We start from the raw sequence: 21,042 nt of genomic DNA, 5'->3' as shown, positions 1-21,042 counted from the left end.
ATACTAGGAGATGGCATTTAAGTATTAAAGGGGCTTCTGTCAACTCTGCCTAAGCAACTCTAAAAGTTTAGAGACTTTTTTGTTGTTGTTGTTGTTGACAAGCTCTCATTTCCAAATAAAAACAAATTCCAGATCATGTAGATGTTTATAGTGACTAGTTTATCTAAACATATATACAGGTTCAGTTGTAAGATGTTAACTAAAATTCTGTGACAAATATGCTTTTTCTTAAATACCAAGAACATTAGAGAATTAATGCAGAGTCCTAAGGATAATCTAGTAGTCACTAAGGTTTTCTTAAGTCTTCACTTGAGATGCTGTTATTTCTAGCACAGGTAAGCAGGCACAGTCTTTCATATGATCAAACACTGGAATCTTTGATTGCTACCATAACAGCTGGCTTGCAAACAAGTAGCCAACCATTTGAAGAATGTTTTAAGTGAACAACTTGCAAACCCCACGGATGGATAAACCCTCAGAATGCATTAACAACCATAGCAACTGCACAGGCTATTCTTCTGAAATGAGATCTCTCAAAGCAGTATAGTTCAAAATAAAAGATTTTAATTAAAATGGGCATAGGCACAATTTTCCCACCAATTTGTGTGTGTCAAGCATTTAGTGACCTTTTCCACTTGAAACAGCGAAACAGAAAACCGGATGCCATGTTTCACTAATTACAGAGCCTTTAACTCAGGAGACAAGACCTCTGCTGACCAGAGCCAGTTGACAGGGAACTGAACTTGCTGCTCAGTCTCCTGCTCTGTCTTTTGCTCCTTGATTCAAGTTTAAGGATGTTTCATTTCACTTTTGGTTTTGTCTCTTTTGCCTCTGGGGGTTTGGGCCTGCTGACCCTGCCCACTTGAAGAGGCAGCCTGCTGTTCTGCTTTCTGCTTTAACACTATCCAATCAAATGCATAGTCATGTTGATAATTCAGGGTCCTGAAAAGAACGCGGAATAGCTGCCTCAGGTACGTGTAATCCGGGGCTTCCTCAAAGGACAGCCCGAGACAATACTTTAAGTACATGGCAAATTCTACAGGAAATCCTTTACATAAAACATCAACAGGTGTGGTCATCTTCATTTCGCTAATCTTTTCACATTTTTGCTTCATTGTTGCACCCTTTACTCCTTGCCATGGCAGGCTGGCTCTGTTAAAATACATCAAAACATATCCTAATGATTCCATGTCATCTCGGCGACTCTGTTCCGTACCAAGATGGGCGTTGAGGCTAGCATAGGAAGGCGTGCCAGTGAAACCTTTACCGGATCTGTAGGGTATGTGTTGCCCTGTCTTCTTGTCTCTGTACCTCTTGGCCAAACCAAAATCAACAAGGAATAACTTCTTCCACTTCTGCCCAGTACCTATTAGGAAGTTATCTGGTTTAATGTCTCTGTGTATAAGATTCTTTGTATGCACATATTCGATTCTACTGATCATCTGATCAGCTAACATAAGTACAGTTTTCATTGTGAACCTTCTTGAACAGAAATTGAAGAGGTCTTCAAGGCTGGGTCCCAGAAGATCCATGACTAGCACATTATAGCCCATTTCCTGACCATACCACCGTATCTGGGGGACGCCAACCCCACCTTGAAGGATATCATAGCATTCCCTCTCGCGTAACAATTGGGGATGCCTCACATTCTGTGGTTCTAGTTTTACGGCTACCTCCTCATGGTTGGTGAGGTCTATCGCCAAATAAACGTGCCCAAAAGAGCCACACCCGATCGCCTGTACCAGTTTATATCTCCCTCCGACCAGGAAATCGGCCTCGGGTCCACTGCTGCTCGCCATCCTGAGAGACAAAGATGGGGGTAGGTTAAGCTCTGACACCTCTAAGGGGATGATGGACGCCTCTAAGGGGACGATGGACGCCCCTAAGACTCGTCCAGGGAGCAAGGCTGTGAAGGCAGGCAGGAGACAGAAAACGCTGGCTGTTTCTCAGCGTTACAGGGCCCAGAATCGGCCAAGGGGAATCTGACCACCGCTACTGTCAGGTTTCTTTTCACCAGGCCACAGACTGTTGAGGGGGTTCTTACCGTTAGCAGGCTGAGCCTCTGGCCTCTGGCGGCCGCAGCCTCGCCTTCACAGCGACTTCGGGGGCTGGTTCAGGGGAGCCGTGAAGTTATGGCGGCGATACCGCTGCCGCCACTGCCGCGGGCTCCCGCCAGGAGGGGCCCCCGGTCACTCCGTCGACGCTGCCATCTTGTTCCAACGGCTGCAGCCAACGCAGAATGCCCCGCGTTCCAGGAAGGCGCTTCATGGCGCAGAGAACTCTGGGAAAGGAATCACGCGTGCTCTTAGAACCTTCAAGACAGATTATCTTCAGAGCCTTTCAAAGGCATCAGCCTGTCCTAGAAAAACAGATCTACTCCACATCCCGCATCTACTCAGGTCACACGTCTGAGCAGCTGTGACGTGGGGTTTCTTCCTCCAATGTCCATGGGCCCTCTCCTTGCTCCAGCTTGAAGATGACCTCTGGTTTGGGAACTTGGTTCCCTGTGAACAGGACCCGATACAGATTGGGTCCAGTTAATTGGGTTTCAGGGCCTTTCAACCACACTTCTATTTGCTCTTCAGGAAAGTAATCCCATTTCCCTGGGAATAGAGTAATAATCACAGAAGGGTAAAAGGACTGAAGTATCTCGGGCACATCAAAGATGACACCATTACACACTTCAGGTGCCCCAGAGCATTCAGCAGCTGAGAATGGAAGCAGCCTCTCTGAGGCCCCTGGCAGGTGCACGGGGCAGCTGTGCTTACTTACCCACTGCGCACAGGTGGCTGTAGGTCTCCAGTGTCACATCCTGGTCCAGGCACCTCTGTACAGGGTCCACGGGCTGCTACTCCTCCCTGCTGAGCTCCACACGGACGTCCTCGAATGACCCCTGTTACAATACAGTCCCATTCAAGGTGACATGGTCAGCACCGGGGGTTGGATGGAAGAGAACGAGGAAGTTAGTTGTCTTTCATGATTTTCGCCGTGATATGCTATGCTTATCAAATACCTAGTTATACCTAACATTGTGCAGGGTGAGAATATCTAAAGCTGTGAATTTCTCTTACTCATCATGTGTTAAATTCAATCAGTAACTCATTATTCAGAAATTAAGATTAAATTCGCTTTTCTAAATCTTCTAGTTCTTTTCGGAAATACCTAGAATTTATTTCTTAAACAGGTAGGTACCAGACATGCTAGGCTCTTTGGCCAGTGCTGTGTGCTAATTCGCTTCGGTCCTGTCCGACTCTTTGTAACCCCATGAACTGGAGCCCGCCAGGCTCCTCTGCCCGTGAGATTCTCCAGGCAAGAAAACTGGAGTGGGTTGCCCTTTCCTTCTCTGGGGGATCTTCTTGACCTGGGGATGGAACCCGAGTCTCCAGCATCGGCAGGAGGAATCTTTACCACTAGCGTCACCTGGAAAGCCTATCTGAGACCTCAGCAAAAACACAGTTATTCCTGTTTCTCCCACCAGTTTCTTTGAGGCAATCTAGACTTCTTCTATCAAGCACCTACAAATTTCTCCAGCCTCCACCCGCTGCCCAATTCCAAAGCCACTTCATCTCTTTTTAGGCGTTTCTTATTCTAGCACTCCACCCCCAAATACAGAAAGCTGTAGTTTCCTAGGACTGTTGTAACAAAGTATCACAAACCGTGTGACTCAGAACAATAAGAATTTCTTGCCTTGCAGTTCTGAGGGCCAGAAGTCTAAAATCAAGGCGTCAGCCAGGTCATGCTCTTGTTGAAGGTGCTAGGGAGGGGTGTGTTCCATGTCCCTCTCCTGGTTTCTGGTGGCCTCAGGCACCTCTTGTCCTACAGAAGCATCCCTCCAACCACACGGTCATCTACTCCTTGTGTGCCTCCACACGGTCTCTCTTGTGTGTTTGTGTGTCTCTGTGTCTACACTTCCCCTTTTTGTAAGAATGCCAGGCATATTGGAGTAGGGCCCACCTAACGACCTCGTTGTAGATTGATTACTTCTGGGAAGACCTGACAGGTTACTGCTGTGAGCCGTGTGCTACGCTGGGATTCGTGGTCTCTGGAGGAGAGACAGGAATTCGATCCAGGGCAAGAGACGAGGCCTGCCCACTAGAACCTTTTGGGTAACAGAATTTTATTAAAGTATGAGAGAGAGCGAGAGAGAGAAAGCTGCTGACACGGACATCAGAAAGGGGCAGAAAGAATGCCCCCTTGCTACTTTCTGGCAAGGTGTTTTATGTCTGTTAGCAAGCTTATTAATCAGATAAGAGTGTCACCTCAAGGCTGAGGGGGTTTCACCAAGGCCCTCTCCCACAATATGCGTTTTTGAGATAGGATGGCCCAAGGTGTGTCATCCCCCCGGCCATAAAACAATTGGCATGAATACTGGTTTCTTGAGCCATTATCAGCCCGAGGGTTGAGAAAAGAAAAAAAAAAAAGTTATTCCTAGGCAGAACCATTTTGAAGAAAGGCAGGTTGCAAAGCAAATACATGGTTTCATTAACATAGCTTAAGAAAAACTTTTCCATAAGAAAAACATATTGGTTAGCTCATGGTAGAGCTAGGTGTCATCAACACATAGAGAGAAGGAGAAAAAAAGCACCTGCCACTTACAGTTTATTGTCTCCTGCCGCTCTGAGACTTCTGGCCTTCCTCCCTGTTACCGTCTCAGGCCCTATTTTTAATTAAGGTCACATTCAGAAGTAGTGGGGGTTAGGACGTGGACACAATTTTACTCATAACAGAGTCCTCAAGAAGGAGGAAACAGACAGAACAGGCTCCATCTGGAAAGCAGGACTCCATCTTGGGCTGGACTGTGGACTTTGAGCTCTATGCCCAGTATCTATGGAAATGACATACCAACTGGAAAACCAGGCCCCCGGGATGGAAGAGCCCCAGGGCTCATACCTAGACTCTCTGCTGCCTGAAAGAATACCCTAATGATCTGTGTAACCGAATAGAATCATAAATTCTATGATGCTTATTGGGGTATGACCACAGGCCTATTGGCCTATTGACAGTTGTCCACTGTTAACTACCTAGGCTTAAGGCATATGAAGCACGGGTTAACTCTGAGTGTATCTTTCCTTTCCTTTCTTCAGACTAGTTTCAGGGAATTTGGGGAGGTGGGTTTGGGCACGTACACTTAAGGCATATAAGGTTTTCAGAAAAACTGGTCAGGGTCCTTGGCAAAGAGGAGACTCTGCCTTGGGGCCGCCGGTGTAATAAACTGCACTCCACTATCTGCATTGTCCTTCTGAACGAGTGTGTTTCCCAGAACGCGTGGCTACAACACTCATAGATTCACAGGGTAGCTGTGCACACCCAGTGAGATGAGGTGGCTGTGGTTTTCGGCATCATGTCCTGGTACAGGAACCTCTGAGCAGAGTCCAGGCCCTGCCACTCCTCTCTGCTGAAGTCCACGGTCATGTCCTCAAAGGACACTGACACCTGTAACAAACACCAAGGACACTGACCCCTGTAAACACAGCCCCATTTGGGGTGACCAGGTCAGCACAGGGGGATAAGGGAAAGTTAGGAAATTGTTTTTAGTGATTTTTACCGTAATACCCCATAGGCTATGCCTTTTAAAGGCCTACTTACATGTGATGTATAGAATAAAAATATCTCGTCATAAATTTCTGCCACCCATTGTACATAACAGTCTTTCATTTTTGAAAATAATGCTTTTAATTTGCTATCTATTTTATACATAGTAGTGTGTATACCTGACTCAGTTTGCTGTAGAGCAGAAACTAACACAGCAGTGCAAACCATCTATACTCCAATAATAAATAAATAAATAGTGTGATTGAAAGGGGGGAAAATGATAATTTTGTCCAGGATTTGAAGTTTGTTCTACTTTGTTGCTCATGTTCATGGGAAATTTGTGCTTTATTCCTTTTTGAAGGAGGCACGTATACTTTATTAAAATTTATTTATGTATATATCTTTGTCTGTGCTGGGGCTTTGTTCCTGTGCATGGGCTTTCTCTAGTTGTGGCAAGCAGGGGCTACCATCTAGATGTGGTGCGAGGGCGTCTCATTGCAGTGGCTTCTCTCGTTGCAGAACACAGGCTCTGGAGCACACAGGCTTCAGTGGTTGGGGAGCACAGGCTCAGCAGTTTGGCTCCCGGGCTCGAGAGTGCAGCCTCAGTAGTTTTAACGCACAGGGTCACTTGAACGAGCGGCCCCTGCCTTGACAAGCAGACTCTTAACCATTGGACCAGCAAGAAAACCCAGCATCTACACTTTTTTTTTTTTTTTTCTCAATTGACATAGCTCCCTCTACTGCTGCTTTCATTTAGTCTTCAAAAATACAGCATTTTCTCTTGACGCCTTCTTTCTGGGTCAATTTAACTTAATTCCATAGTTGTCGGAAAACGTACTCTGTCTGATTTCAACATATGGTCTATCTGGAAGAATGTTTCATGTGTCCCCAGAAAAGAATGTATGTTCAGCCAAGGATGGGTGCAGTGTTCTCTAATATATAAGTCAACTTGATTGAGTGTTGTTGAACTTTTATATCACTTTACTCACTTGTCTTCTACTTGTTCAACCAGTTCTTTGTCGACTTTTTGGTGAAAACTGAAACAGAGATGTTAGAAATTTATATTGCTATGCAAAGGAACTAGAATACACAAAGCAGGGATTAGCACGGAGGATTTCTATTATGGAATGTTAGGACTTACTGTAACGCTACAATAATTCAGACAGTGTGGTATGGATGTAAGTACAGACACAGATATTAATGAAACAGAATAGAGGGTCTAAAAAACAGATTTGCACACATATGGACAACTGTTTTATGAAAAAAGTGACAAAGTACTTCAATGGGGAAAAGGAAAGACTGTTTTAAAAATTGTGCTGGAACAAATGAATGAAGTCACTCAGTCGTGTCCGACTCTTTGCGACCCCATGGACTGTAGCCTACCAGGCTCCTCTGTCCATGGGATTTTCCAGGCAATGGTACTGGAGTGGATTGCCATTTCCTTCTCCAGCGGATCTTCCCAACCCAGGGATCGAACCTGGGTCTCCCGCATTGTAGACAGACGCTTTACCGTCTGAGCCACCAGGGAACAAATAGATAAACATTTTGGAGGAGAAAGCAAACCGTGATGCACACCGCACACCATATACAAAAGTTACCTTAAGTGTTCTCACCGCACACACAAACACACACACGCACACACAAAGTAACTCTGTGAGGTGAAGAATGTGCTGACAAACTTGATTGTGGTATGAAAACAGACATACAGATCAATGGGACAGATGAGAAAATCCAGAAATAAGCCCACACATTGATGGTCAATTGATTTTTACCGAAGGAGCCAAGAATATGAAAAGGGAAAGGACAGTCTCTTCAATTAACGGTTTGGCAAAATTGGACAGCCACATGCAATAGGATGAAACTGGAACACTCTCTTACACCACACATCAAAGTGAACGGAAAATGGATTAAAGACTTGACCGTAAGACCCCAAACCACACACCTTCTGAGGAAATCAAAGGTGGTAAGCTCCTAGACGTAACTGGTGGAGATAAATTCTTGGATTTGACACCAATATCAAAGGCAACAAAAGCAAAAATAAACGAGTGGGAATATACCAAACTAAAAAGTTTGTGCACAGCGATTGAGACCTTGCACAAAATGACAAGGCAGCTTACTGAATGGGAAAAATATTTGCAAATTGTATGTCTGAAATGCGGTTAAAATCCAAAGTATGTGGGGCTTCCCTGATGGTTCAGATGATAAGGAATCTGCCCGCAATGCAGGACACCATGCTTAGATCCCTGGGTGGGGAAGATACCCTGGAGAAGGAAATGGATTTAAGGAAATAGAATTTAAATCCATAGATTTAAAATGTGTGCATTGGGTTGACAACACTTCAACACACCGAGAGAGATAACCAGGCGTCATGTGCCATCTGGAGGGATGAATTAAAAAGCATTCAATACCACTTCTGTAGTATGTTTGCCCAAAAATCAAATCTGGTTTGATCAAGCCTCTAAAATTATCAGTTCATATGAACATAGAGACATGGGAACTACGAAATAACACCACAAGAATACAATTAGGAAATTCCCAAAGGTGGAACATAGTTCAGGGCAAATGGCCCAGTTGCTTCAACAAAAACATAGCCAGGGGTAGAGCCCATTACATCAGTTCCAGATTAAAAGGGACTTGAGAGATTATTGGGAGACTATTCTCCACAAATCTCATATTTCTGTGTATCTTTCAAGCAGACCGAAGATTGCCTTTTGTCCAAACTATCTTTTTGAATATTTCTATAGTGAACAGCCTCAAAAGGTAGAGTCTCCCTCTCCAGAGCAAAGGGCAAGTTATACTGGAAATTATGCTCAAGACATCTTTTCCTCAAGGCAAGGATCAGGCAGGCTTACCACCCTTTATGAAAGACTCGACGCCCGTAAGCTAGGAGTGCTTCTCCTATAATGGAGCCTACTGCACACGCAGGATTTATCTGGCCTTCTGCAACACCCTGTGGGGACTGAGGCTTAGGGAACTCATGGAAATGTTGATACTCTCAGTGCCACTAACGCTGTGGGTATTCAAGTGTTTGTCTCTGACCCAGGAGTCTCATGTTTTCCAACAGCAGCCATAACACCACGGCCAGCCACCCTGTTAGCTTTCACGGAGGAGAAAATATTAGACCCTATGCCTCAACTACGGAAGCCCACACACCTAGAGCCTGTTTTGGCAACAGAAGAAGACTCCACAGTAAGTCCGCACACAACAACGAAGAGATGCCCCTGCTCGCTAAAACTAGAGAAAAGCCTACACACCAATGAACACCCAGCACAGACAAAATTAATGAAATAAATAAATAAATAAACGGACCCATACCTGCCAACATCTTGACTTTAGCCCAATGGGAGCCATTTAGGTCTTCAGAACTACAAGACTAACATTTTCTGTGGTTTTAAGCCAACGAGTTTATGGCAGTGTGCTACAGGAATGATAGAAAACGGACAGAGGCAAATTCAGGAGATCTGAGAGAAGTCTCTGGAATCAGGAGTGGAAATGTTGATCCAATTGTATGGTCAATAAACGGTCCTCCACTTTACTGCCAGTCAGTGAGGAGGAACTGAAGAAGTTATTGCATGCAAAGTACCCTGAAGTAGGTTTAAAGACAGCTGCTTCGACAGTGTTACAGTTGGTCTTAACTCTTCCAGGTGGGGGACTTCCTCACCAAACTGTGGTCAGTCTCAAGTGTAACTTATTGTACACACTCTCAAGCCTCTTATTGCAACAACTAGTACAGGCATACCTCAGGGATATTGTGGGCATGGCAGACCACCGCAACAAAGTGAATATTGCAATAAAGTGAGACACAAAATTTTGGTTTCCCAATGCATGTAAAAGTAACCTTTATATCGTATTGTAGTCTACTAAGTGTTCAACAGCACTGTATCTTAAAAACAATGTAAATTAATTAATTAAAAAACTTTATTCTTTAAGGGCTCCACAGGTGGCTGAATGGTAAAGAATCCACCTGCCAGCAGAGGAGACCCAAAAGACGACGGCATGTCGATCCCTGCGTCAAGAAGATCCTCTGGAGGAGGAAATGGTAACCCTCTCCAGTGTTCTTGCCTGGAACATCGCATGTACGGAGGAGCCTGGCAGGTTACAGTTCATAGTGTTGCAAAGAGTCAAACACTTCTGAGCACAGCACAGCACTTATGCCTAAATGAGGCTAACCATCGTCTGAGTCTTAGGTGAGTCGTAATCATTTTGCTGATGGAGGGTCTTGCCTTGATGATGATGGCTACTGGTTGATCAGGATGGTTTTTGCTGAAGGTTGAGGTGGCTGTGGCAGTTTCCTAAAATGAGACACAAATGAAGTTTGCCTCACCGACTCTTCTTTTCACGAACGACTTCTCTGCAGCATCTGATACTCTTTTGTAAAATTTATTTTTGTATTGAAGGATGATTGCTTCACAGAATTTTGCTGTTTTCTGTGCTGACCTGCACTACCAAAAGAGTTCCTTAAGACAGAAGGCAAATGATACCAGATGGAAATCTACATCTACACAAAGGAATGAAGAGCATCAGAAATGGTAACTACATGGGTAAATATAAATATTGTTCTCATTGTTTGGATCTCTTTAAAAGATCATCAGCTGTTTAAAATTAGAATATCAATGAATCATGCCACGTATAATATACTCAGATTTAAATATATGACAACAATAGCACAAAACGTGGGAGGGGCATGGAAGTATGTTGTTGTAAGGTTCTTGAATTATACATAAGCTGGCATAATGTCACGACGTTAAATTGTAATAAGCGAATGATATCAACACTATAAATGCTAAAACAACCACTAAAATAAAACAAGGAAGTATTAAAGCTCTTAAACATAACAAAGAATACAAAATGGAAGCATAAACAATAATTAATTCAAAATAAGACAGAAATAAAGGGGGAAAGGACCAAGGAATTGATAGAACAAATAGAAAACCAATAGCCATATGGTAGATTTAAGCACAACCGCATCTGTAATCTTATTATATGTAAGTGGAAAATAGATTTTCAAGTGGGTAAAAAAAAAAAAGCAAGAAATCCACTTTAAATATAAAGACAAGATTAGGTTAAAAGTAGAAGGATGGCAAAAACATGTACCAGGCTTTGCCAGGGGAAAGGGATATTTAGGGAGTTCGGTATGGACAGGTACACACTGTTCTATTTAAAATAAATAATCAGTAAGGGCCTACTGTAGAGCACATGGAACTCTGCTCATTACGTGGCAGCTTGGATGGGAGGGGAGTTTGGGGGAGAATGGATACATGTATACGTATGGCTGAGTCCTTCCGCCATTCACTTGAAACTCAATACAAAATAAAAGGGATTTTTTAAAAAACTTTGAATTTCCATACAAATTTTAGAATCATCTTAGTCAATTTCTACAGAAAAGCATAGTGTACCATGCTAACACTAATCTGAAGAATCCAAACTAATCCTTAGTGCTTATGCATGTGATAATAGAGCTTCAAAATACATGAAGCAGAATTCAGGAAGCAATAAATATTTTTCTTATTATTTGGATCTCTTTAAAAGATAATCAACTGTTTAGAACTGCAAGAATTAGAGAAGTCAGCATTTATAATTGGAGATTTCAACAATACTCTAAGTAATTGATAGAAAAGTGGACAAAAAGTCAATAAAGATACATAAGATCTGATCAACACTATTAAGCAAGTTGGCCTAATCGGCTTTTATGGAACACTCCACTAAGTAACAGTAGAATACACATTCCTTTCCTTTCAAGCGCACACAGAACTTTTACAAAGCAGACTATAATCTTGCCCATAAAAATACATCTCAATAAGTATTAAGACGTTCAAGTTATACCAAGTACATTCTCTAGCCACAGTAGAACTGAGTTAGAAACCAATAGAAAGGTAATTTCAAAATCCCTAAGTAACTGAAAACTGAATTAACACACATCTAGATAACCCATGCATTAAAGAATAAATCAAAAGGGAAATTTAAAAAGTATTTTGAACTAGATGAAAATGAAAACACAATGTATTAAGTGTTGTTAGGGACTTCCCTGGTGGTACAGTAGATAGGAATCTGCCTGTCAATGTAGGGGAAATGGGTTCAGTTTCTAGTCTGGGAGGATTCCACATGCCCCAGAGCAGCTAAGACCATGTGCCACAACTCCTGAGCCCATGCTCTAGAGCCGGTGTGCCTCAACCACTAAGGCCTGCTCACCGGGAGCCTGTGCTCAGCAACAAGAAGCCATCGCAATGCGAGGCCCATGCACCGCAGCTAAGAGTAGTCCGCACTCGCTGCAACTAGAGAAAGTCAGTACACTAATTAAAAAAACAAACAAACAAACAAAACTCAGTATACTAGGAATAGAAGGGGATGTCCCCAACTTGGTAAAGGGCATCTATGAAAAACCTATAGCTAACATCATATTTAAGGGTGAAAAATGGAATGTTTTCCCCCTTAGGATCAAGAACAAGTCAAGGATGTCCTCTTGGCACGTGTATTCAGCATTGTATTAGAGATGCTAGCCAGTGCAGCAAGAACAAAAACGAAAGAAAATGCATGCAGATTAGAAAGGGTGAAGTAAAACATGATTGTCTCCATTGAAAATCCTTATGGAATCTATTTATTTAAAAGCTACTCAAATTAATAAATAAGCTTAGTAAGGTTTCGAGACTCACAGTCAATTTATCAAAAATTGATTGCATTTCTATATACTTATTATAATACCATTTATAACTGCATTAAAAATATCAAATACTTATGGAGAAACCTGACAAGAGCCATGTAAGATTTATATACTGAAAACAGAAAACTTGCTGAGAGAACTTAGGGAATCCAAAGACTCTTAAAGATGTAAATAAATGGAGAGATGTATACTGTGTTCATGGATCCGCAAACACAGTATTGTTAAGATGTCAGTTCATCCCCAACTGATCTAGGCATTTAGCACATTGCCAATCATAGCGCCACCAAGCCTTTCTTGTCGAAATTGACTAAGATGACTCTAAAATTTAAATGGAAATTCAAAGGACCCAAATAGCCTAAACAGCTTTGAATAAAGAGACAGAGTTTTGCCTGACTTACACTCCCCGACTTTAAGACTTATTATTCAGTTCAGTTCAGTCTCTCAGTCGTGTCTGACTCTTTGTGATCCCATGGACTGTGATCACATGAAAGTGAAAAGTGAATGTGAAGTCGCTCAGTCAAGTACAACTCTTCGCAACCCCATGGACTGTAGCCTACCAGGCTCCTCCATCCACGGGATTTCCCAAGTAAGAGTACTGGAGTGCGTTGCCATTGCCTTCTCCAGCCAGTCAGAATGGCTGCCATCAAAATGTCTACAAGCAATAAATGCTGGAGAGGGTGTGCAGAAAAGGGAACCCTCTTACACTGTTGGTGGGAATGCAAACTAGTACAGCCACTTTGGAGAACAATGTGGAGAGTCTTTTAAAAATTGAATGTACAAATGCCATATGACCCAGAAATCCCACTGCTGGGCATACACACCAAAGAAACCAGAACTGAAAGAGGCACATGTACCCCACTGTACACTGCAGCACTGTATACAATAGCTAGGGCATGGAAGCAACCTAGATGTCCATCTGCAGATGAATGGATAAGGAAGTTGTGGTATATATACACAGTTATATGCCATATTACTCAGTTATTAAAAGGAATGCATTTGAGTCAGTTCTAATGAGGTGGATGAAACTGGAGCCTATTATATAGAGTGAAGTAAGTCAGAAAGAGAAACACCAATACAGTATATTAACATATATATGGAATTTAGAAAGAAGGTAATGACGACCCTATATGCAAGACAGCAAAAGAGACACAGATGTAAAGGACGGACTTCTGGACTATAAGGGAGAAGGCGAGAGTGGGACGATTTGAGAGAATAGCACTGAAACATGTATATTCCCATATGTGAAATAGATGACCAATGAAAGTTCGATGCATGAAGCAGGGCACGCAAAGCTAGTTCTCTCGGACAACCCAGAGGGATGGGATGGGGAAGAAGGTGGGAGAGAGGTTCAGGATGGGGGCCGCATGTACTCCAGTGGCTGATTCATGTTGATGTATGGCCAAAACCACCACAATATTGTAAAGTAATCAGCCTCCAATTAAAATATATTAATTTTTTAAAAAATGAAAAAAAAAAGTGTATGGCAGCAAAACCTCCTGCACCACAAACGTAAGCTGCTTGTGCCTGAGTGTGTGCAGTCACATCTAACTCTTTGGACCCCATGGACTGTAGCCCACCAGGACCCTCTGTCCCTGGGATTCACTAGGCAAGAATGCTGGAGTGAGTTGCCATACCCTTCTCCATGGGATCTTCCTGACACAGGGAACAAATCCCCATCTCCTGCGTCTCTTGCATTGCAGGTGGATTCTTTACCACTGAGCCACCTGGTAAGCACCAACTCCACTTTGCCAGGTAAATAAATGTAACACCAAACCACAAAGGCTATGAAAGGGGCTGGTGGCCCAGGGGCAGAGAGTCTGACCCACAGCAGGGCAGAGGAGCAGGTGTGAATGTGCTGGAAGGGTGAATTCTCCCACTTTGACCCCTCAGAGCCCCCAGTCCTAACACTGCCCTGGGTGGGTGTATATATCCTGTCTGATACATAAGAGGTAGAGGCTGTACCCAACTCTCAGCTCCTTCTTGTGTTTCTAGTAGGAGAGGGAGGTGATGCTTTCCCTCTGCTGGGGGTCAGAAGGCAAGATTCTCTGAAACTGGAGCAAACGGGATGTGTGGGAGTTTGAGCATCTTCTCTTGTGGAGTATGGGCATGCGGACTCCTAGAGAAAGCCAGTTCTCTGAGCACGTGGTCTGGAAGTTTCTACTACTGACAACTCATTGATTCTTGCCCCTCTCCATGATGAGGGGAGGGGACCTTGGAGGCCCCGTGAGCTCTTCCCCAGTTTCCAGCCACCAAAAGAGGTCCTCAGAGAGGGCAGGGACAGGTGCGGGCCCCGCCCGTCCTGGGTTCTCCTCTCTGACCACTTTCAGTACCGCCGGAGGAAAGGCTCCAGCTCTTAGGGAATGAAGCCCTTGTAGGGGATCTTGTTGTGTCCAGGGTGAAGGCCGCAAGGCACTGTGGGGTCACGTAGTTGAAGGGCTGAATGGTGATCTTGGCCAGCAGTTTCTCATGAAGCACCTCGCAGGCCGTATTCTTGAAGGCACTGGTGGCGTCCATGTGGGTCCCTGCCTCTGTCAGGGCATTCACGATCTCCAGGCAGTTGTTCTGCTTCGCGATGTGCACTGGGGTGCTGTTGTCAAAGTCCCAGCTGTCTGGATCGACTCGGGAGTCGAGATCACCTTGACCGCTTCGGGTAAGGGAATCTGCCCCCGAGAAGTGGCCCACGTTCGTGGTCCAAATCCACCGCCACGTGCAGGAGTGGAGCCATTCTTGCTGAGAGGGGTGCAAACCCTCACCCTCTGGGGTTTCATGTCCTCCTGATCAGGATGGCACTCCACTTTCTCCAGCAGATAGAGCAGGTGGAGGATGATGTCCAGGGCCTTGGTGAACTGGGCTGAGTCCCTGGGCTCCTTGGGCTTGCTCCACTTCCCAGTCCCCTTTGCACAGCACCCACATGAGATCTGCAAAGCCAGTTGGCACGCCCAGGCTGCCCCTTGGCCAAGGGTTTCTGGAGCACTTAGGAGAAGAGTTCATCAGAGGATAGGAAGCTGCTGGCAATCAGAGGCTCCAGGTTATTCTGCTGCATGTCTAGGATGTATTTCCATGAGGGGATGCAGAGCTAAAAGCTGTTCCAGTCGGCCTACACAGCATCCTGGTAACGCACAGAGTAGGAAATGTCCGGGTGGGAGGGACCCAGGACCACTCTCAGGTCAGCAGTGCCTGCTTGCGCATCTCATCACGCTGCATTTTGAGCGCCTCCAATTCCTTGGTGGTGTTCACCTCCCTGGAATAGTCAGACCGAGGACCAGCTGGGACTCAGGTTTTGGCAGATACGTGTCCCCTGGTGACGCAGTTCCATGGCCCCTACCAAGAGTTTCAGGACCCTGAGCAGATTCCATTTCTTAGCCATGTAGGTGGCTCCCAGCAACTCCAAGGCTGTCAGACGGCTTCTCAGCTGGTGCTCAGGGGTTCCCCTGAGGAGGAGCTTCAGCAGCATGAGCCCTGGGGCTGCACACATGCCTGGCTGGTGGAGGGACCTTCTCAGGCCTTCCTTGGCTGCGTCTCCTCTCCAGCAGGCTGCTCTTGGGTGAGGTCCCCTGGCATGCGCCTGTGGTCCGTCACGTGGGCTGCCAGCAGCAGGGTCATGCCATAGCCATCCTGTTCCCTGTGGGTCTGGTACATGAACAGCACCTGCTGGACACCCAGGCTGCCGGCCTCAGTGAGGTCACGCAGGGCCTTGTTGCCCTTGACATTGCTCAGGTTCAGGTGGGAACCCTGATCTAACCGGTAGATGGCGATCTGGCGATGGCTTGTGTAAGGGTAGATCAGGAGGCATGTGTGTGCCTGCCCTGGTTGGCCTTCCCCAGGTAGCCTGGTGCTCACCCTCCGAGTATTGCTCCACATCCAGTTGCCCATCAAAGCAGGCAGCATGCAAGGGCTTCGAGAGGGTGCATTTGGTGCTGCTCTCCAAGTCCTTGCAGCACAGCAGGCTCTGCACCAGGTCCAGGTGGTCAGCGGCTGAGGCGGCCCACAGCGGCTGTGCACCCTTGATGGTCTCGTCACTGAAGGATACTGAGCCACCAGCCTCCAAGCTGGCGCCGCCACCGGGTACTTGACCACATCTAGGTGGCTGTAATGGGAATTGATGACAAGCGGCTTCCCCACCCTCAGCCCCCCACCCCCATCCCCTTTTACCACTTTGCTCTTTTCAAATACTACCTTGATGGCTCTCACTCTCCAAATTTTAGATTTTCTTCTTGAGTAAGCATGCATAATACAGGACCTAAAAGTCCATCAGAGTCATCATCAGCTTTAATGGTGGGAAAGATGGGAAGCCAGATCTTACTTGCAAATCCTTTCTCTTAAATGACCAATACAGCTCAATATGACATTTGGAAGGGAATCCATCTAAAAGGAAAATGCAGTCTTACGTTGGCCTGAAGATGCTTCCATTAATTTGGATGAATTAACATATATGGTGGTTCTTAGAAGAACCTCTTCTTGGTAGCTCAGACAGTAAAGAATCTGCTTGCAACGCAGGAGGCCCGGGTTTGATCCCTGGGTCAGGAGATCCCCTGGAGAAGGGAATGGCAACCCACTCCAGTATTCTTGCCTGGAGAATCCCACGGACAGAGGAGACTGGCTGGCAACTGTCCATATTGTTGCAAAGAGTTGGACATGACTGAGTGACTAAAATTTCACCTTCATTCCCAGCAAAGGAATTACTAATGTTTACAGGATGCATATCATCCTAAGAAGAAGGTAAAAAATCATTTGGGAAGATGGAACAAAATGGAAGAGGAAATGCAAGAATTAAAGTCTCTTTCTCTTTCTCCAAACCCTCCTCCTCCTTTCTCTGCTGTCTCCCCTCCTTTTGCTCCCTTTCCATGGCAGCTCTTCATCTTCACGCCTCAATCGGACTCCTAGTAAGGGCGAAGCTATGATCTTCAAGACGGGTGGTTAATCAGTAGATTTCCCTGCAAAGAAGGACAAGGAGACAGTAATGAATTATCTCCCTGTGTGAGGTGTGTGTTTGTCATGCCCTAGCTCTGATTCCATTTCATGCATAGCCTAGATTTTGACTTCCAAGAATATTTTCTTATCCCCAAACTATACAGCTGGGAAAGCAGAGATGATAAAGCAATATTATTAAGGAATAACTGGGAAAGGAAACCCAGGAGTCATCTAATTCTACATTTTTCCTGAAGACAGCTAGCCTTCCCTAACCACTTTGCCAATAAAGCAGATGCCATCACGTAGCTACCCAGGGTTGAAACAGTACAACTCTACATGCTGTTCAACTCCCCTACATTGTTCACTGAGGGCTCCTTTTCCTGAGCCCAGGGAAGACCAAAGAAGCTTGTGCAAGTACCTGGCATGTGTTTTCAGTTTACAGCCCTTCATATGTGCAATGGTAGTTGCAGAGAATTCTGCAAGCAGCAGCTTTGGTTGTTTGATGGAGCAGGCATGTCAGGACCGGAATGTGACCTACCACATCAGGGGCAATGTGGCCAAAATAATGTGTCTGTGTATGCAAAATCCACTACAATATTGTAAAGTAGTTATCTTCCAATTAAAATAAATTAATTACTTTAAAAAAAGAAAAAAAAAGACTCTGACTCTATGCCACCTCCCACATAATGGAAGAACTAAATGCTTGAGGGACCCACTGAGAGGGCCTGCAAATGGCCATAGCTGAAGTCCTTCTAAGAAAAGTGAGCTGGGAGAAATCACAGCAGTGTATCCAGAAGACTAGTGATTTCCCAGTTGATTTCCATTGGCAGTTTGTTGAGGCTTCCCAAAATTTACCATCATGGATCCAGGGGTAGGTCAAAATCACCCACTGGTCTTATTTACTTTGTGTCAACCTTGGAGAAGGAAATGGCAACCCATTCCAGTGTTCTTTCCTGGAGAATCCCAGGGACGGGGGAGCCTCATGGGCTGCCATCTGTGGGGTCACACAGAGCCGGACATGACTGAAGCGACTTAGCAGCAGCAGCAGCAGCAGGACCGAATACTACATAAAACCTAGCAGGAGCTGCTCAATTTGGGGACAATGTAGAGAAAGAAGAAGGAGAAAAGAAGCAGTTAAATATCACTGTGTTAGCCACTTGGTTACAACTATTTTCTGAGGGAAGAAGCCCTACTCTGGACAACATGTGAAGGGAGCCAAGGTAGATGGGAAAACTGTATGTCATTATTACATTACGCCAAGACACTGGAAGAGACTGGAGAAAGAGATTCCTGAGAATGCAGACCCTGCAGGAACAAGGGAATCAGGAAAGCCTAGGACGAAACCCTCGGCTAGGGAATAATAGGAAAAAGGCTCAAAGTCAACTGATTGAGGGAATCTTGGACGTAGAACCTGGTGAACCACCAGCTTCAATAAGTTGCCCTCAGGCTAATTATGCTTGCCTTTTCTGGTAAATATTGGTGCTGGAGAGGGCTCTTGAGAGTCCCTTGGACTGCAAGGAGATCAAACCAGTGAATTCTAAAGGAAATCATCCCTGAATATTCATTGGAAGGACTGATGATGAAGCTGAAGCTTCAAAGGCATGATGTGGACAGGAGCAGGAGCAGGGTGGGCAAGATCAAGGGCAGCATGTGGGTGGGTTTGGTGGGATAGACACCAGGAAGCTCACTTGGCTGGGGTTGGTGACAAGGTGTGGGCAGGGTTCCGGGTGGGACCACCTTCCTAATAATAAGAGGTAGTGCAAGCAATTCCAGGTGTTATGCCCTGAGCACTCAAGGGACCCCAAGGCAAGGGTTGTCCTTTTCTCCCTCATGAACTTCCATTCCTCACCTCCCTATCACACCTTCTTCCTCTGGTTCTCCATGCTTGAAATATCTCCTATTCCTTCTTCCTTCTGCCTGAATGCCTTCATACCTTCTGGCTAACCTCTGCGGGTCCCTTCCTTTCTTCCTGACCTCCCCTACATTCCCCTCTTCTTACTGCTCAATCATCTTCTAGTCTCACTTTTCTGTCTGCCTGGCTGCTGTTTCTTTATTGATAACCTCCTTGCCTTACCACACCCCCCAATATGTCTCTCTTTCCGCCTGTCTAGCCTCCATTCCTCTGCTCCTCACTGTATAACCATTCCCTGTTCCTCCTGTCTCCTTGCTTGCCCATCTACTCTCTTTTCCCACCCCCTGCCTGACATTCCACCCCCAATCATCCCCAAAAGGCCATCCTCAATTCCTCTGTTTTGACTTTCTGACTTCCCTTCATTCTTATTCTCCCTACCTCACATCCCCAGTCATCGTCTCCCTGCTTCTCACCTCCAAAATCCCTTATTCTTCCTTGTTTGATCAGCCCCCATCCATCTCACTGTCCTGGCCTCATTCCTCACCTCCTCCATGTTTTATCAACCTCCATTCATCTAATTCTCCCTGTCAGACCTCCCTTCCATCCTTCCCCTCCTTCCTGTTTGATCTCTTTCTAGTCTTCCATCCTTCCCGCTGATCACCTCCTTTTCTATACCCCTGCCTAACTTCTTCCTCCTTTCTCCATGCTTGATCATACTCCTTTCTTTCCTTCTTCTTAACTTGTTGTTGTTCACCCTCTCAGTCATGTCTGACCCTTTGAGACCCCATGGACTGCAGCACACCAGGCTTCCCTGTCCTTCATCATCTCCTGGAGCTTGTTCAAACTCATGTTCATCGAGGTGGTGACACCATCCAAACATCTCATCCTCTGTTGTCCCCTTCTCCTCCTGCCTTAAATCTTGCCCAGCATCAGGGTCTTTTCTAATGAGTCAGTGCTTCGAATCAGGGAGCCAAAGTTTTGGAGCTTCAGCTTTAGCATCAGTCCTTCCAATAAATATTGAGGGTTGATTTCCTTTAGGATTGACTGGTTTGATTTCCTTGAAGTGCAAGGCATTCTCAAGAGTCTTCAACACCACAGTTCAAAAGCATCAATTCTCTGGCGTTCAGCCCTCTGTATGGTCAAACTCCCATATCCATACATGACTACTAGAAAAACCATTAGCTTTGACTATGTGGACCTTCATTGGCAAAGTAATGTCTCTGCTTTTTAATATGCTGTCTAGGTTGGTCATAGCTTTCCTGCCAAGGAGAAGGTCTTTTAATTTCATGGCTGCGGTCAGCATTTGTAGTGATTTCAGAGCCCAAGATAATAAATTTTGTCAGTTTCCATGGTTCCCACATCTACTTGCCATGAAGTGATGGGACTGGAGGCCATGATCTTTGTTTTTTGAATCTTGAGTTTTAAGCCAGGTTTTTCACTCTCCCCTTCCACTTTCATCAAGAGTCTGTCTAGTTCCTCTTCACTTTCTGCCATAACTGTGATGTCATATGCATATCTAAGGTTGTTGATATTTCTCCTTGCAGTCTTGATTCCAGTTTGTGCTTCACCTAGCTAGGCATTTCGCATGATGTACTCTGCATAGAAGTTAAATAAGCAGACTGACAATATACAGCCTTAATGTACATCTTTCCCAATTTGGAACCAGTCCATTGTTCCATGCTTGGTTATAACTGTTGCTTCTTGACCTGCATACAGATTTCTCAGGAGACAGGTGATATTCCCATCTGGTATTCCCATCTGTTTAAGAATTTTCCACAGTTTGTTGTGATCCACATAGTCAAAGGTTTTAGCACAGTCAATGAAGCAGTAGTAGATGTTTTTTCTGGAATCCTCTTGCTTTTTCTATGATCTAGCAGATGTTGGCAATTTGATCTCGGGTTCCTCTGCCTTTTCTAAATCCAGTTTGAACCACTGGAAGTTCTCGGTTGGCATACTGTTGAAGCCTATCTTGAAGAATTTTGAGCATTACTTTGCTAGTGTGAGAACATTCTTTGGCATTGCCTTTCTTTGGGATTGGAATGAAAACTGACCTCTTCCAGTCCTGTGGCCACTGTGGAGTTTTCCAAAT

The 21,042-nt window shown here is 45.0% G+C and overlaps 1 protein-coding gene and 1 pseudogene across 1 annotated transcript; both read right to left on the bottom strand.

The window, feature by feature from the left end:
* Positions 1–788: 788 nt before the first annotated feature.
* On the bottom strand, positions 789–1,799 carry LOC138071785 (casein kinase I-like). The gene has a single exon (XM_068963205.1). The coding sequence runs from the start codon at positions 1,797–1,799 to the stop codon at positions 789–791; it is 1,011 nt and encodes a 336-aa protein (XP_068819306.1).
* A 12,714-nt stretch (positions 1,800–14,513) lies between these two features.
* On the bottom strand, positions 14,514–16,420 carry LOC138071784 (protein fem-1 homolog A-like; annotated as a pseudogene).
* Positions 16,421–21,042: the final 4,622 nt, after the last annotated feature.

The sequence above is a fragment of the Capricornis sumatraensis genome, chromosome X, assembly GCF_032405125.1.
Source record: "Capricornis sumatraensis isolate serow.1 chromosome X, serow.2, whole genome shotgun sequence".
NCBI lineage: Eukaryota > Metazoa > Chordata > Mammalia > Artiodactyla > Bovidae > Capricornis > Capricornis sumatraensis.
The sequence above is the reverse complement of the archived record's forward strand: the minus strand, read 5'-3'. Positions and strand labels throughout refer to the sequence as shown.